Below are 18,045 nucleotides of genomic sequence, written 5' to 3'. Positions count from 1 at the left end.
AGGAGAGCTCTTCTCCATCACATACAATCTGCCTATCAATAAGAACAGGGGGTGTGCCTATCGAAAAAAGTTTAACATGAAGAGAAACGCCACAGTTCCAAGGAATGCGACGACATATGATCCCGCAAAGCTCCATGCGAAGGCATCTCTGAAGGAGTAGTCTTCCTTTTGATCCGGAATTGGTGGTGTCAGCGGAGACTGCCCCGAAGTATTGCAACTCTCTAATGGCGGCCCACAGAAGAAGATGTTACCTTCGTAGCTCCTTTCATCAAACGTGGCAAATTGGTTTTTCCTTTCAGGTGTTTGCCCCGATAGGTTATTGTGAGCCACAGTGAAGATCGATAAGAAGCAGAGCTCTGTCAACTGCGGTGGTATTTTGCCACTCAACCTGTTGTATGAAAGGTCCAGACTCTCTATTTGCTTCAATCCAGAGAATGTGCTTGGAATCGGGCCCATGAGATGATTATTTGAAAGGTTCAATACGAGAAGCTTGATCATGTATCCAACTTCTCGTGGGATAGAACCAGTCAAATTGTTGCACGAGAGATCTAGCCCAGACATGTATTCCAGGATATTTCCCCTGTAAGATTCCAACCTGCTCTTGGAGATGAACTGCACTTCTATTAACTTATCATTCGTGCAAGCATTTTCGACAGCACTTTCAACGAAGAATGAAACCTTCGAATTGAACTTATATATCATAGAGGGAGATGCTGTCGAAAAAGAAAGCGTACTAAATGTTCCGAGCACTCTTAGGTTCCCAAAATCAAGATAATTCAAACATGATGGAATGGCTCCTGAGAGATTATTATTTGATAGATCCATTATGCTCATGTTCTTTACCTGGCACAACTCGTGAGGGATCAGACCTTCAAAGTTGTTTCCCTTCAGTAAAAGAGCCCGAAGGTTTGAAAATGATCTAATCCACCGAGGAATTTTTCCCGACAATCCATTGTTTCTGAGATTCAATGTCACTATCGATGAGGCGTCCCGTAGAAACTGTGGAAAAGGTCCTGTAATGTGATTGCTCACCAAGCTTAAATGTAATAGCCCTGAAACATTTACACATGAAGGTATCGTGGGACCAAAATCATTAGCAGCAAGGCACAGGAACTTTAGCTTTAATTTGCAAAAGCTCAATGGCAAACGACCTTCCAGGGAATTATCCGTCAACATAAGATTCTTCAAGCTTTCAAAGTCTCCGATCCAACTAGGAACTGTCCCTGACATAAAGTTGCTGCTTACGTCCAGAAAATGTAAGCCGGGGCTGTTAAGCAACCGGGAGAAATCGCTCCCGAGAATCGGTTGTTCTCCAAAGACAGAGTATATAACTTTGTCAAGTTGGCCGTTCTTGGAAGTACTGAACCTAGCAAATTATTCTTCGACAACTTTAGAACCTCGAGATGTTGACACTTGCAGAGTAATGACTCTGGCAGCTCTCCGATGAAATCATTATTTGACAAGTCTAGGCAAGACAACAACCTCATGTCGCCCAGAGAAGAAGGGATTCCCCCACGAATAAGATTTCTGGACATGTTGATGAAAGCTGAATTTAGAAAGGAGGAACCGATAGAAATGGGATGTTCTCCATCTATAAAATTTGACGACACATCAATCAACTGTATGTCAACATTGCTTGCAGTGGAGGAGTTGAAACTAAAACTTCCGGAGAAGGCATTATTTGAAAGCTTTAAGGCCTCTAGTTTTGTGTTGTTCTCTAATAACCAAGATGGAAAAGCTCCGCTCATGTTGTTATGGCTGAGATCAAGAAGTCTTAGCTCGTGTTGGTCCCGTAGAAAGGTAGGGATGACACCACGAGGTTCGTTGAGTGCACAGTCAGATAAACACAAGATCTTCAACTGAGCCGAAGGAGCATAGAGAGGATCCTCTGTTGTGATATTCAAACGATGGTAATTGTTGGCGAGATCAAATACTTCAAGCCTAGAGTTGTTGGTTAATGCAGCGAGAGAAAACGACCCTTCAAAAGCATTCCCGGACAGAGACACGTCTTGCAGTGACTTGAGATTAGCGAAGAGGGAGGAAGAGATGTTCCCTCCAAAATGGTTACGATGAAGATCGATTGCATAGAGTGAGGTCATGTTCTGAATGCATGGTGGAATGCTGCTTACAAACTCGTTATAGGAAGCATCCAACTCTTCAAGACCCTTCAACTGACACAAGCCTGTCCAAATAGATTTTGCAAGTCTTAAGTCCGATATAAACTCGAGAATCTGAAATATTTTGGAAAACTACGCTAAGATAGGATAACTTTCAGATAAGTTACCTTGAAATATTGAGTCTCCCAATTGATTGCCAGCTATCGACAAGGCTTTAAGGGATGTCATGCTCCAAATTGCTGAAAGACTATCTCCAGCCAAATGATTGAACGAGACATCTACCACCTCCAGCTTCAGTCCTGTTATATATACAGAAGCTTGACTATAAGGATGAAAGAATTAAAGGGGTTCGCTTTGGTACTAGATTAATTGGTGCAGTACTCAGTATGCACCTTCAAGACGGGAGAGGTTCTTCAGGCAATAATTGAATTGTAAGTACAATGCATTCAAGGATGGCAACTCATGCAAGGAGGGGACCTCTGTTAGTTCGTTTGTACGCAATTCTAACACTTGCAATCTCTTCAATCTCAACGTCTCCGTAAAACCTGCCAATGGAAGAAAGTAAAGAAAAGAAGAAACATCACGACAGTCCGCAGTAGCAATTGATATACTATATTTTATAGTAGAAGTATACTTGAAAACATAACACACAAACTAGCTCGAGTGGTCTTGGCCAAAAACAAAAACAGAGACACAAACTAGCTCAAGCGTGCAGAGAAACAACGAGAGGGGGATAGAGAGAGAGAGAGAGAGACCAGTTAGCTGATTGAAGCCCACGTCAAGTACTTCAAGTTCCTCAAAAGGGAGGAATAAGGAGGCATTAAGAGACCACGGGCCTAGGCGAGAATCTTGTGTATCATTGAGCAGGAGCATAGTCACCCGCATGCTGACGTCGTTGCACCAAACACCTTCCCATTTGCAACAATCACCTTTATCGTCACGCCACCACGGATCTGCGGACCCGTTAGGGACATTGAAGGCGGCTTTGAGCTTCATCAGCCCAATCCTTTCTGGTTCGATGCACGCTGACGACAACCTTCCACTCCCACAGAATCCTAAAAGTATGAACAACAAAGCGCTTAGCTGCGTAACCAATGCAAATGACTTATGTAAAACCATATCGCCTGAATTATATGCAACTCTCTCCACTTGCCTTCTCATTCTTCTTCATTCATTCGCACTTATATATTCATTCATGCTGCTTGGATACTGGGCAGTGATTTTGCACTTTCAAGGAAAATGATGACCCCCACGGACCTTTGTTTTCTGTTGTCAGAATTGCTACAGCGTTCCGCAATAATACAACTTTCCGTGGGCAAATATATGCTTAGGAAATTTAGTAGCAACTTATGCCGTTCGTCCAAAACTTAATTAGTTTTGTCTTGACTATGTATCATTGGGGAAAACACCTGGTCTATTCAGTGTCACGTTGCTGAACTCTTCCACTTAAAACAAAAACGTGCAATCTTTTTTTCGTCCGAAGATGAGACCTTTCTAATTCTTACGGGAGTGTAAAAGAAAAAAAAGAAATTTATTCACCAACATGAGTTGGTTCAAGATGGTCGGTTCGTTCCTCTTAAATGAGGTCTCTTAGGCTCTAGTTTGGTGAATGAAAAAAAGTTTACCTCTTCATGGGCAACCCGGCTTGAGCTGTATTAGCCGATGCCCGTTGCACTTCCGGATATCATGTTACACATCTGGAAGGAAAAAAAAAAAAGACGACCTTGCAGTTAAATTATATAAATTTCCGGCAATCCCATTCATGGAAGCGTCGAGGAGCAGACAAGCAGATGAGAGAAAAAGGATATTTGATATGAAGTTTCTTCGGTTTGCCGTGTTTTGTCTTGGTATGTAGAAAACGGTCGTCCACTTGCCTCTAATTGAAAGTGACTTAGTGAAAGTTGATGTTTACGTTTCGGTCATAAACTCAATAATTTGTTTGCTGAACTTGAATCTCCTTGTGCGTGTGGAATGGGTAAACTTTGAAAGTCAACTTGATCCGATTGTTATCAAACTATTGCGTCATATGCATGACAACATAATTGTCCCCCAGGATATGATCCGTACTATGAGCCGGTTGAAGAGGGGCAGGCGGTTTATGTTGATCAATGTGGATTTGGAGAAGGCATCTGACCGTCTCAGCTTGAATGTTTAGCAGGATCGACGATAAACCTTGGAGCATGCAATCGACCTTCCCGGCTCAAAACCACACAGATGCTTAGCAGTAGTAAAATCAAGCAAAAAAATACAAATAATAATTATTAATTATAACTAAATGAAAAACCACACATTGCGCGGGAAATGTTTCTGAGTTTTTCAATTAAAATGATTATGTTATAATGTTATATTGATAGTTATCATATTCTATTGTCATAATTTAGTTTGTGTTGGGAAATATTGCTATTATTCCACCAAAGTGATAACAAATAAGTTTGATATAGGCTGATTGCACCTCCACGACCTTGTATATTTTAGGTTGGAATCACATAACCAAAAATATTATTTTAGAAAAAAGCAAAATAATTGGAAAGTATATATTTGAATTGGAAAAAAGAAGAAACATAATTTAAGAAATTAGCTTAGAAAAATAAGACCTATTCATAATATTTTATAACTTGAAGTTTGATATATATATATATATATGTGTGTGTGATTACTATAGATTATAAAAAATAAAATCATAAGAAATAATATATGTTTGTATTCAATATTAATGGATAGTGTACATTCGGAATAGTATATATTTTTAACATCATACGTATTAAATCTCAATTTCTTGGATATGATGTCTGGCGCAAAACAAGATTTTTCAAAACTATACAATATCAAATAAGATAAAATAATCATCAATTCAAAATATCAAACATTGATATTTAATATATTTATGCAGTATCTCATTATTGTCAGAAAATTATTTACGAAATAGTTAAATATTAAAATAAGGAATTTTTGAATTCTTAATAAACAATAATGCAATAATTCTACGAAAATAATTATTTTGGACAAAATAATAAAAAATAATTAATATGTCATTGTTTATACTATATTTTTCCATGTGATTTAGTTATCGATATCGTAACAAAAATCCTAATGAAAAGTAAAGTTGTTGACCAAAACTCCTAAGAAATATATACAAAAAAATGGATCACCTCTAGTACACAAAAATTCTTATGTAGGTGAGACGCCATCTCATTGTAGGCTAGCATTTATAGGGTCCATCTAATTCCTCACAACTTGAATTTGGAGTGCGACTTGGGGAGCTTTGAATATGATGGAGAAAATTCGCATGTGAAAATTCATCAAAAATGAAAAAGGAGAAACAATCTTCATTCGATAACCTACCATTTATTCTTATCAAACATAGTCAAGAAAATCCGCATGTAACAATTCATCACAAAAAAAAAGAGGAGAAACGACCTTCATTCGAGAACCTATCATTTATTGAATCTATAGGGTCCATCAAATCCTTACCACTTAAGTTTGGATTGGGACTTGGGGAGATTCAATCATAGAGGAGAAAATCTGCATATGATAATTCATTAAAAAAATGAGTGTAGAGAAAGAAAGGAGGAGAAACGACATTCATTTGAGAAACTACCGTTTGTTACTTGTTGAAGAACTCTTTTTTTATGAACATTGAGTAGTATAAAACATTTATTTATAGTCAATTAAAGAGATATGCCTAAATTTAATAAAAGGAAATAAAATATTTAAAATACCGCAATAATAAATATAGACTATATAATTTATATCGTAAATTATTGTGATGCCCTTATTAGACTATATTTCATTGTAAATAATCTATATATTAGGCGATGAATATACAATGTATATATTCTACTGTATATTTTTTTCCCTATACATATAATTTATATATTCTATCATTACATAATTAATTAATCAAATTTAAAACAATCTATATGAGAATATTTCCTTCCTTTATAGGAATATAATAATTTTCTCGATGTAAATCGATGACTTGGCAATGTGAGAGAGCTCTGCTGTTTTTTTTAATGATGTGGCAGCATGAGAATTTAGTTCGACTATTGTTTATATATAGATTATCATGGTGAAGGGTTAGTTTAAAACTTCCAAACGAACATTAATCATTAATTATACGGGTAAATTGCACTAATGGTCCAAAAAGTTTTACAAATGTTTCAATATGATACAAAAAGTTTTTTTTGCTATTTGATGGTACAAAATGTTTCAAAGTTGTTTCAATATAGTACAAACCGTCATCTCCCCATTGATGCCGTCAAGCGTCAATGGCGATAGTGCAAAATGTTTTGAAGTTGTAATTTAATAGTACAAAATGTTTTACGTAAGTTACATGATAGTGCAATAATTAAAAATCTTGTAAAGGACGGCTTGACGGCGTCAATAGTAAGATGACGGTTTGTACTATATTGAAATAATTTTGAAATATTTTGTACCATCAAATAGCAAAAAAAAAAAATTTGTACCATATTAAAACATTTGTAAAAAATTTTGGACCACCAGTGCAATTTACTATTAATTTACAGAGGTAATTGCTTTCTTTACATCCAATGAGTCTTGTATGGACCAGTCCCTCAAGGTTTTCGAGGAAATTTTCTTCTATGTCCAGCATGATCCTTTCCCGCAGAGCTTCGCTCCCTACTTGACTCAAAGCCAAGTTCCTCATTTACTTGTGGACGTGACCGATCGAAGTGATCGGAGCTGATTCCCCATCTTTCCCATGCCTCTCTGATCAAAGATCTTGATCATGGATTCCATGTCATCACACCTCCACCAGCTTTCCTTCTTGTTGCAATATGTAGTTGTTAAACTCCGTTTTTAACGAAACTACCACTGGGCGGCCATGCAGGTTCCTTCTCTCTCTCTTTTTTTTTTTTTTAAATTCGGCAATTTCTGAAAATCGGAGATAGCATAGACGCAGTGGTGTTATTATGGGAGTTATAATAATATAAGTAAGGGCATGCTTGACGCAAATGGTTAATTAGAAACGAGTAAAATGGAATCCTAGCTTGTTTCAGGAAGTCTTTGGTTGGTTTAACATTGTCCATTCGTAAACTATAACAAATCTATTATGTTGAAGTTTTGGCAAGTTGGGGATCTCAATCTATAGTGAAAGAGCTTATTTCATGAAGGAGGGATGTCAATGGACTTGCTAGGATTCAGAAACTGGAGGGTCTCCCCGATGAGGGGCAGCCCCGTGGAACCAGGAAGCAGCTTGCCATTGCTCTTTGGGTTGCTCCATCGCCAAACATCCATTATTGGGTCCAGCCCACCACGTAGGGCCGGCAATATTTGATACGACACGATTACACGACACGGAGTTAAACGGGTTCGGATTGGGTATTTTTGATATTCGGGTTAAACGGGTCCAACCCGTTTATACACGATTAATAAGCGTGTCTTACCGGGTTGAACCCGTGTAACCCGATTGTACACGATTAATCACGTTTAAATAAACGTGTTTAATCGTGTTATTATAATCGTGTAACCCGTTTAGACACGTTTATGTATATGAATTGACCAAAATATCCTTTATGTAACCCTAACATCCGATTCCCAATTCGCAAACCTAATTTCATTTCCTTCAAACCTTCATTGCATCCAGATCCTCCAGAGTCCAAACCCTAATTTCATTCAACCTCGACCCCGACGGTCCCAACCCCGACCCTCTGGCCTCTTCCCTTCCGCCGTCCGCGCGACCTCGACCCCGACCCCGACCCTCTGGCCTCTTCCCTTCCGTAGTTCGTACGATCTCGACCCTCTGGCCTCTTCCCTTCCGCAGTCCGCGCGACCTCGACCCCGACCCCGACCCTCTGGCCTCTTCCCTTTTGCGCGACTTCGACCCCGATCCCGACCCCGACCCTCTGGCCTCTTCCCTTCCTTTCACCGTTCCTCCCGTGCTTTTCATCTTCCTTCTCCACTGCTCTGCCCTGCTCTGCTTTTTCTCCGTCTGGAGATTCCGGCTCCAGTGACCCCCTCTGCAGCTCTACTTCAAGCTCAAGGTACTCTTTTCCACCTCCTCTCTCTCTCTCTCTTGCCCTCTCTTCCCCTTAGAAGAACAGGGACATCGTCTGGTTAAGCTCGGACTCGATGAACAATGGGAAGGGTTCCCCGTCTCAATCTTATTTTCAGATAGTAGTCTTACTCCATTGCACCGTGGGAGAGCCCGAACCAGAAGAACTTGACGGATTGATGGTAGAGGATACAACAATGCATGAGACTAAATATCTATAATTTCATGGGACCATTGAAAGAGAACGATAAAGTACGAAGGAATTTTGACTACACACAAGTACATGCCTCTGATTGTATTGATCTTACTGATCCTTTCTTGCAGCGTATTCATCGCGAGCAGGGGTTATCCAGGCTTTTCTTAGAGAATTTTGTATCTGCCCTCTGTAGAGAATTTTGTATCTGCCATTTGTGGAAGTTTAATGATCCCCTGAAACCCCATTAGCTTCATTTGTTTTCTCCTATTGCTGTTCTATTTGTTATCGTCTATTGGCTCAAGATATTTGGGATTCCTTTGTTGAAAGCATCCTCTAGCTTCTTTAACATAACCATTTTTTAACATGTCAGAAGCTGGTTTTTGAGGCCTATACTGGATCTCGAAAGTTTGAATGGTCGTCTTGATACTGTGTCCTTCAGCTTGAATGTATCTGTGCATAATTAATCTGATGGAGTGGGGCCTCTAGTTGTTTTGATCATATGCTTGTAAATGAAAAATCTTTTATGGTAGAGTTATGGAAGGAAAAAACACTAATGCAACTGATATGTTGATGGACCTATTTACAGCACAGAGCTTTCTAGATATATTGATGAATACTGTAAATTGAAGTATTTCTGGACTTTAACCAGTTTCTCATTGTTTGTTTTATTTAGGGATAATGAGTTCAGAAAATAATTTGGAGGTGAACTTGGAATCCTCTAGGAAGGAAAAATCCATGGCCACGATAAATGAAGATGATGATGTAGTGGAGCTTGATGCAGACGAGAGTCAAGACACTGCAATAGGAACTCAGGCAGGGGCATCGAAAGGCAAGCGAAAAAGAAGGTTGACATCACCTGTTTGGCAATTCTTTGAGAAGTTGGCAGAAAAGTCGATTGATGGTAAGAGCCGTTGTAAGTGTAAGAAGTGTGGCTCTATTTTTATTTGTGATAGTCAATATGGGACAGGAAATTTGAAAAAGCATAGTGAAAGATGCATTCGTAAGGACACACGAGATGTTGGTCAGCTGCTAATGAATCATGATATGTCTTTGAGAAATGCTACATTTGATCCTGAACATTTTCGTGAGTTATTGATTGTTGTCATTATTATGCACGATTTGCCTCTTGCCTTTGTGGAGTATACTGCGATTAGATCTGTATTCTCATATTTGCGTGAGCGTGTGCCTGTTATATCTCGAAACACTGCAAGGGCTGATGTGTTGAAAGTTTATAAAAAAGAGAAGTCACGAGTTAAGAGCTTGCTTGAGGAAGCTAGTGGTAGAATTTGTTTGACATCTGATTTGTGGACCTCTATTGCTACTGATGGGTATCTCTCTTTGACCGCACATTTTATTGATAAAAATTGGAGTTGGCAAAAGAGGATTATGAATTTCTCCCCGATGCCACCTCCACATACTGGTGTGGCAATGAGCAATAAGATTACCTATTTGTTGGCTGAGTGGGGTATTGAGGGAAGATTATTTTCTATTACTTTGGATAATGCCTCCGCCAATGACACTTTCGTGGGCTTGTTGAGATCGCATTTGAATTTGAAGGATGCAATTTTAGCCAAAGGTGAATTCTTTCATCAACGATGTTGTGCGCATATCATTAATTTGATTGTGCAAGATGGACTAAAAGAAATTGATGTTGCAGTAGACAAAGTGCGGGAGAGTGTCAAGTATGTTAAGGGGTCTCAAGTTAGAAAAGAAAAATTTCTTGAATGTGTGAAACTCTTGTCTTTGAATTCGAAGAAAGGCTTGAGGCAAGATGTCCCTACTCGTTGAAATTCAACATTTCTTATGCTTGACAGTGCATTCTATTATCATCGTGCATTTTGCCACCTAGAGTTAAGTGATTCCAATTATACAAATTGTCCTACCTCACTGGAGTGGCAGAAGATTGAGAAGATAAAGAAGTTCTTGGGGGTTTTCTTTGAGATTACAGGCAAGATGTCACTGGAGTGTCCTACCTCACTTACTTGTTTTCTGGAAGTAAGTATCCAACCGCAAATCTATACTTTCCTTCTACTTTCAAAGCATATGTGTTGCTCAAGGAGTATAGTGATGGGACAGATGAAGATCTGAGAGCAATGTCGTTGAGGATGCTTATGAAATTTGAAAAGTACTGGTATGAATTTTCAGTGATTTTATCGATTGCGGTGATATTGGACCCCAGGTATAAACTTGAGTTTGTGGATTGGAGTTACAGAAAGTTATATGGTAGTCAATCTTCAGAATTTCAAACTGTTCGAGACAAATTATTCTCATTTTATGAATATATAGCACGTCAGAAGGTGGGTCGATCATCTGCATCAAAAGAGAAGGTGGTGCCGGATCATCAAGAGTCCGAGACCGTGGATATGCTGGAGGTAAAATTTTTAATGATATTATGTATTACTTTTTCAATATTTTTAGTTGTCAGTTTCGCTTGGAATATGTTTGTCATTGGTTTATTATTTTTAATTTTTTATCAGGAGTTTGATGATTATGCTGATAATGTGTATTCAGCATCTTCGAAAAAGTCTGAGCTAGAAAAGTACTTAGATGAGACAAGGAGCGATAGAAAGACGGACTTGGACATTCTTGAGTATTGGAAAATTAACTCCCAACGTTATCCGACAGTTGCAAGGATTGCTCGTGATATTTTGAGCATTCCCGTATCCACGGTTGCCTCCGAAGCAGCATTCAGCTGTGGAGGTCGTGTTCTCGATCAATATCGGAGTTCTTTGAAACCCGACCTTGTGAAAGCACTCATGTGCTCTCGAGATTGGCTTTATGGATTAGCTGGTAAGTTTACTTTTCATATTTGATTTCTAAAGTTCTTTTGTTAATCTCTCTCTTTTTTGAATGTAGATGGTTGTAGGATTTCCATGGATCAACTCACAGAGGATGTGATGAACTTAAATATTAGCGATGAGCCATCAACTCAAGGATCCAATACAGTGGTTAATTAAGGGAGAGATTACCTCTTAGGAACATCAACGGGTTCATGGAATGGAATATCTCTTGGTAAGAGTTGTAGAGCTCTACTGCTTCTTATTGATTTTTTTCATTGGAATATCTCTTGGGGAGAATTAATTGGAATTTTGTGGTATTTGTCTGGATTTTGTTTGTTGAAGTTTGTTGTTCATAAGATGGAACACCTCAAATTCTTTTGCATTCATGACTGCTTGATTAGTATATTACACTACAAGTCAAGGAAATGCCAAGTGAATTACTGGTGCTCTGGTTCATTGCTTTAGCATACAAACCTATAAGGTGGTGAAGATTTATATGGCTAATAATTATGGTAGTTCTTTTGGCATTTTTGTTATGCAAGAACTAGTTCAGCAGCTAAGTTTTTATTGGCGAATGGAATTACTCTGTTCAAGGTGCGGGAAGAGTCTATTAAATTACTCGGCAAGGGTGACATGTATTTTTTCAGCCCCGAGCATCCGCCACAGACTGAAGATGCCCAGAGAGCTCTTGATTGGGCATTTGATGAGAAGCTAAAATCAAGCAGGTGCCCAAATTCTCTTTCTTAGTTTCATCAGGTTACCGTTCTTTTCTGGTAGAGTACAAGGAAAATAGAGCTCCTCGCTTTTCAAGAGGCATTGTCACAGTTTTGATTAGTTTGTAGCTGCTGAATTGACTTTGCGTAATTCTATTGTTGAATACGTAACATGATCCGCCATGCACAAAAAGCATACTCATAATTCAATTCACACTCGTAGAAAGAGTGAGCCTTCACTCCGAACGTATCCTGATTCCAGACAGAACTTCTTGTTTACCTCTCAAGTGGATGCATTTGAGTTATAAGATAGACGATTGCCTTATGCTGGAAAGCTGTATTTTGTGCTTGCAAAGTTTACAATTACTTTCAGCCTCTGTGGCTTTAGAAATTCAGATTGAGGCTCAACAGCTGCTAACCATGATAAACTAGGCTCAACTCTCTACTGAATTGAGGAAGAGTAGAGTCGGTATACTTAGGAGGTTGAAGCATTTATTTTGTTTATGTTTGCCTCCTATTATTCTGTTCAGCATTTTGAGATTTTGCTTATTAGTTCTCTTTAACTGGGAAATTTCTATTGCCCTTTGAATTCTACATCTCCACTTTATGCTTTTGATTCAAGTTATGTCTGTTTATCATGCTGACATGCTTTGAGTTCATATTTGCAGGCAATAGGTTCCAAGGGAATGCCTTCACCCCAACCTCCTTTATGAGAAAAGATGTAGTCTCCTTGTTTTTGGGTTTGGTTAGTGGAATTATGCTGAGCAACGCAAGATGACAAGAACTTTTATTGTCAGCTGATCTAATGAAATATTTCTATTTTCAATGCTGACATAATATTTGATGTGTTTTTCAGTGGTATATTTGAAGTTGTTGCCTACTAGTGGCAGATTGGGAGTTTCTTAGGTTTTATTATGTATGGATAATTATGAACATGGAGTAGAATAGTTTTCAGAGATTGGAGGATTTTCAGAGTTTTCAGGAGAAATATTTTAGATATTACTGTGAAATGCTATATGCCTTTTTCATTACTTTGTGGAGCTTCAATTTTGTATGATTAGATTAGTATGGAAATGATTTTGTTCTAGTCACTTTCCAATTTTTTAGGTGTATCATTGTTTCAATAAACGGGTTATAAATGGATAAACAGGTTATTGTTCTCATTCTTTTTCTTCTCGGGTTAACGTGTCCCGTGTCCGGGTAACCGGGTTAAATGGATAAACGGATCGTGTTAACGTGTCCGGGTAACCGGATTGAACGGATAAATGGGTCGTGTTAACGTGTCCAAGTACTGGTTATAATCGTGTCGTGTATACGTGTACTTGTTATGACACGATTTAATAAACGGGTATAAACGTGTCGTGTACGGGTTGACACGGATATAACCGTGTCGTGTTCGTGTATGCGAAACCTGACCCGTATAACTTTGATGGCACGAACCCGTTTAGACACGACACGTATAAACACGACACGATACAAATTGCCACCCCTACCACCACGGGCAGGACAACAACATACAGTACTGCAAAAGTTCGACGCGCAATATAAGGGCAGCTTCGGTGATGGGATAGTTCTGAAATTTTGAGTTGTTAGACTGAGTGAGTCCTTTTAATAAGAAGTCAACAACTGAGATTTCATGCTAACTCATGCGAGACTAATTCAGATTGTGTTTAACTAACCCAGTCCAGTCCTTTAGAGGCTATAGTCTATTTGCTTCTTGGCCACATAATTCAGACTAGATGAATTCCCGCGCAATGTCGATTAAATGTTATGAATATTAAATATAATAATATATTAATTTCCTTTACATGAATATTGAATTAATTATATTGTAATATGTGGTTATAATTTTTTGGTTGCTATATAAATAATAAAACATAATTCTGCGATCTTTATCATATCTTAAACTTATATTTTGACAAATATTTTATTTTTCCGAGAAATTATTGTTGTAATTATTTTAAACATTTTAAAAATCATACTTATTTTTATTTAAATTTATATGGTAACAAATATTTTTGAATTTTTCAAACATAATAATAAAAGGGAATAAGAATGCTATCCAAGAAAGAAAAGTGCAATACTAGTCTTCCACTCATGCCGATTGGACAAAACTGATCCACTAACATATAGCTCTTTACATCAACATTTATTAGACGGTATTTCAATGAAGCTGTAGTTATATATTAAAATTCTTGATAGTGTATAAGTCTCCTTCACGAAACAAATTGGTTGAGACTTTCTTAAGCTTGCATACACTAATGAACCCTAATTTCATTATAAGTAATAATTTAATAAATAAACAAATTTTGTATTAAAGAAAATATATATTTAGTAAAAAAGTGCAAACATACCTCTTCTTCAAGGAAAATCATGTCAAAATTAATGAGTTTGTTAATCTTTGTGTTCACAACATCTCACAATTTTATTAATCTCACTATATTTTTCATGTATCTTTTTCAGGTCTCAATTCTTCATCATATAATAAATCTTTGTAGCGCCTTAAAATCTGCAAAATTACGAATAGAAAAGATAAATTAACAAAAAATCAGTTATAGTCATATGTGAGCATGAATTTAGTCTTCCCTAGAACACACTTCATCAAGTTTAATGGGCAGAAGAGGTCATAGTTACCTTTGCTCACGTTGCACACCGGAATGTTGCTCTTCTTTAAAAGATCCAAACACTATGTTTAATTTCTGATTATTCGGATGATATATATATATATATATATAACGATTAGAAGAGTCAAATCATAATCTACATATATTTTTGTATAAAATTTAATTGGCATCTATATATGCATATATATGCAGGCGGCATATATATAATCTATATATGCAAACAACATATATAATCTATAAACTGCACACATATGTATATATAGATATATGCAAACCACACATATATATATATAGAGATTATATCTATAATCTTGCAAATGACATCTATATATGCATATATATAAGCCAATGGTATATATACAATATATGCATATAATTCGAACTATATTTCATTGTATATAATTTATATATTGGACTATATTAAATTATATCTTGAAATTTCTTGACGATGTATAAGCTTCCTTCATGAAGTAATCATAAAAGAATATAAAAAATTTCCTAAATAGCAGCTAACTAATCATAATTTTCTGAAAAGCAGCTAATTAGATTTCATCATGTATACACTTGCATAATTAATCTAATCAGATTTCATCATGTATATACTTGCATAATTAATCATAAAAGAATATAAAAATCAGTTATAATCGCATGTGAGCATGAATTTTGTCTTGCCTAGAACACACTTGATCAAGTTTAATTGGAGGGAGAGGTCATAGTTACCTTTGCTCATGCTGCATACGAGAATGTTGTCCTTCTTTAAAAGATCCAAGCATTATGTTCAATTTCTAATTCTTCGTGGGATATATATATAAAGATTAGAATATTCAAATCGGTATATATAATCTACATATATTTTTTAATATAATTCAATTGCCATCTATATATGCATATATATGCAGGCGGCATATATGTAATCTATATATGCAAACCACATATATATAGATTATATACATAATCTTGCAAACGGCATATATATGCACATATATATATATATAAGCAAACGGTATATATGCAATATATGCATATAATTTGGACTATATTTCATTGTATATAATTTATATGTTGGACTATATTAAATTATATCTTGAAATTCTTGACGGTGTACAAGCTTTCTTCAAGAAGTAATCATAAAAGAATATAAAAAATTTCCTAAATAGTAGCTAATTAATGATAATTTTCAAAAAAAACAACTAATTAGATTTCATTATGTATACACATTCATATTAATCATAAAAGGATATAAAAAATTTCCCGAGTAACATCTAATGTAATAGTCTACTGCGTATTTTGTTATCTTGTATATATTTTGTTGGGCTATATGCAAATAATACATATTCTACTTTATAGTTAATGATAAAAAAAATTCCTTAATACATAAACGATGACGTGACAAAGCGAAAGAGATTCATTTCTTATTTTTGATGATGTGACGGCGTGAGAATTGAGCTTGTACTTTGTTTTCATTTATATACATTACGTCCAAGTAATTATAGCAGAAATCCATGCTAAATTTGAATCGAGTTCTAACCAGATCAGTTTAGCTACAAAAGTTCGAAATGTTTAGTTTGTGTTATACACATTTAATCCAAATTACTAGCCAATTTCTGTTATGTCCACATCATCATCCTGTTTAAAGAACATTGTTGAGGGTTTATATCCCGCATGGAAAAATTAAGAAGATCCAACGGGTTTATAAGAGATTGGGTATCACAACCTAGAAGCTCAAACTTTTGAATTGAAGATGAGCTCAATCACTTATAAGTCCAGTGAGAATTTTACATGGTATCAGAGTGGGTTACACACGTTATTACGTGATAATGAATACTTTTATGTAATTACTATGATGAATTACTTCTATAGTACCCGTTTGCTGTACAACAACCCATATCTCTTTTATCTTTTTAATAACTCATGAAAAACTTCATCAGAAAAGTAAAATGAAGGTACAAAATATAGTTACGAAGATCCCAAATGGCAAACCATGTCCAAGAAAATGAACTGAAGCAAAGATACAGATAGAAAGAAGAAAACAAAAAGTAAAACAAACAATTAGAAGGAGTAGAAGGCAAACATCACAGCCAAGTAACAAAGTCTGTAGGTCTGCTTACTCCCGATTTGGATAGGTAGTCCGCAAAAGAATTCCACTCCTCGCAGAATGTTTTAGTACCTAAATAGACCAAAGGAAAGGCAAGAGAGTTGGATGTCGATGAGAATACTCTGATTTTTCCACGGGGAACCAAAAGACTTATTGATTCAAGAGATAACATTCTAGAGTCAGATTTAATGATGAGACAACATCCCAAAAGCGAGGAATTTGAAGCAGAAAATTGAAGCGCTTTCCTTATGGCAAGCAATTCAGCAAGATTAGAACCAATAATGCCTGTAGAAGATGAGAAAATGCAAGTAATATAGCCCATAGAATGAAGAGCCATCAATGTTCCATTTGAGCCAAGCAATGGGGGGTGTGTAGACCAAAGGATTGGCGGACAAATCTCCTTATTATTTGACCATCTACGTATCCCCTTCTAAAGAACTCTGCAGATCAGCGTTCATATATTTTAATAATTGTTGATAGAGTATATTGCACCATATAGCCTAACATTGACAAATGTTCTTAGTTTCATGTCAACGTCGATTTTTTGCCGGAGGTATTCTAACGTTACTAATTTGATGTCACCATCTAGCCTAGGGGATAGTTGGTGAAACAAAAATAACAACGTTAGGATATCTCAGGTAAAAAAATGACGTCGGGATAAATCTAAGAATATCCGTCAACGTTAGGCTATGTTGTGCAATAAATCCTTGTTGATATATAAATTTAATCTGAAAATATCTCAAGGCACACCAAGAGAAGCTCAAAGGTCTCATAAGAGACAGAGAGAGTGTGAAGAAAGTGTGGGAGTGTTTGTGCAGTGAGAGGAATTTGTAAGATTTTGTTCTCTATTGAGAGAGTACGGGTAAAGGGGGTTGAGTAATTGGGTATTGGATCTTTTGGGGTGTTAAGGGTCTCGGGGAGTAAGACGAGGGTTGAGTCCCCGAAGAGAAATGTTCGTAGTCTTCCAATTACTGTTGGGTCTGATAAGTGACCGTGTCTATGTAATGTTTACATGGTAGAATCCCTACCATGAGTCTCTGTGGTATTTTCTTCTGCATTATGAAGATTTCCCACGATATATCTTGGCGTCCTTCCTGTGCTTTATTAAAAATCCTGTGTGTGGTAATTCCAGATCCCAACAAGTGGTATCAGAACGTTTGGCCTCAACAACATGTTGATAACCGAGAGAAGATAGTCTCCACAAGATCGTCGAAGACAATATCCTTGGCATTTAAGATTTGCATCATTCCTAGATAACCTAATAGATCATATGATAGCATATGATATTGCAGTCCAAACCTTCCTTTGAAATTTGCCGTTGACAATTAGAGACCTCAGTTGAAAGTGAGAAGCCAAGTCCTCGCAAAGAGGGCAATTCATGAGATTCGAACTTTTTTTTTTTCTCTCTCTCTCTCTCTCTTTCATCAGGATTGGTACAACGTTCCGCGATAATACAATTTTCGAAGGGCAAACTTTTGCTTAGGAAACTTCTTAGCATCTTCCGCGG

General features: G+C 36.8%; 3 protein-coding genes across 3 annotated transcripts; 1 reads left to right on the top strand and 2 right to left on the bottom strand.

Annotated features, from left to right (window-relative positions):
- Window positions 1-985, bottom strand: LOC116212378 (receptor-like protein 56). The gene has a single exon (XM_031546958.1). It carries the CDS (start codon window positions 832-834, stop codon window positions 58-60), a length of 777 nt encoding a protein of 258 aa, XP_031402818.1. The 5' UTR covers window positions 835-985; the 3' UTR covers window positions 1-57.
- A 256-nt stretch (window positions 986-1,241) lies between these two features.
- Window positions 1,242-3,236, bottom strand: LOC116211079 (receptor-like protein 14). The gene is made up of 4 exons (XM_031545280.1): window positions 2,873-3,236; window positions 2,510-2,662; window positions 2,285-2,416; window positions 1,242-2,182 (listed from the first exon to the last, which is right to left on the bottom strand). The coding sequence occupies exons 1-4, from the start codon at window positions 3,234-3,236 to the stop codon at window positions 1,242-1,244; spliced, it is 1,590 nt and encodes a 529-aa protein (XP_031401140.1).
- Window positions 3,237-9,004: 5,768 nt separating this feature from the next.
- LOC116211077 (zinc finger BED domain-containing protein RICESLEEPER 2-like) lies at window positions 9,005-12,687 on the top strand. The gene is made up of 5 exons (XM_031545277.1): window positions 9,005-10,008; window positions 10,275-10,698; window positions 10,804-11,116; window positions 12,488-12,564; window positions 12,676-12,687. The coding sequence occupies exons 1-5, from the start codon at window positions 9,005-9,007 to the stop codon at window positions 12,685-12,687; spliced, it is 1,830 nt and encodes a 609-aa protein (XP_031401137.1).
- Window positions 12,688-18,045: the final 5,358 nt, after the last annotated feature.

The sequence above is a fragment of the Punica granatum genome, chromosome 6, assembly GCF_007655135.1.
Source record: "Punica granatum isolate Tunisia-2019 chromosome 6, ASM765513v2, whole genome shotgun sequence".
NCBI lineage: Eukaryota > Viridiplantae > Streptophyta > Magnoliopsida > Myrtales > Lythraceae > Punica > Punica granatum.
Note: the sequence above shows the minus strand (reverse complement) of the source record. Positions and strands in the feature narration are given on the sequence as shown.

Coding starts and splice junctions, on each gene's coding strand:
- LOC116211077 (XM_031545277.1), top strand. CDS start 9,005: ATGAGTTCAGAAAATAATTTGGAGGTGAACTTGGAATCCTCTAGGAAG. Junction 10,009..10,274: donor AAAGTGCGGGAGAGTGTCAA/GTATGTTAAGGG, acceptor TTGAGATTACAG/GCAAGATGTCACTGGAGTGT. Junction 10,699..10,803: donor AGACCGTGGATATGCTGGAG/GTAAAATTTTTA, acceptor ATTTTTTATCAG/GAGTTTGATGATTATGCTGA.
- LOC116211079 (XM_031545280.1), bottom strand. CDS start 3,236: ATGGTTTTACATAAGTCATTTGCATTGGTTACGCAGCTAAGCGCTTTG. Junction 2,417..2,509: donor GAACCTCTCCCGTCTTGAAG/GTGCATACTGAG, acceptor TATATATAACAG/GACTGAAGCTGGAGGTGGTA. Junction 2,183..2,284: donor GGGAGACTCAATATTTCAAG/GTAACTTATCTG, acceptor CTATTTGGACAG/GCTTGTGTCAGTTGAAGGGT.
- LOC116212378 (XM_031546958.1), bottom strand. CDS start 834: ATGAGCATAATGGATCTATCAAATAATAATCTCTCAGGAGCCATTCCA.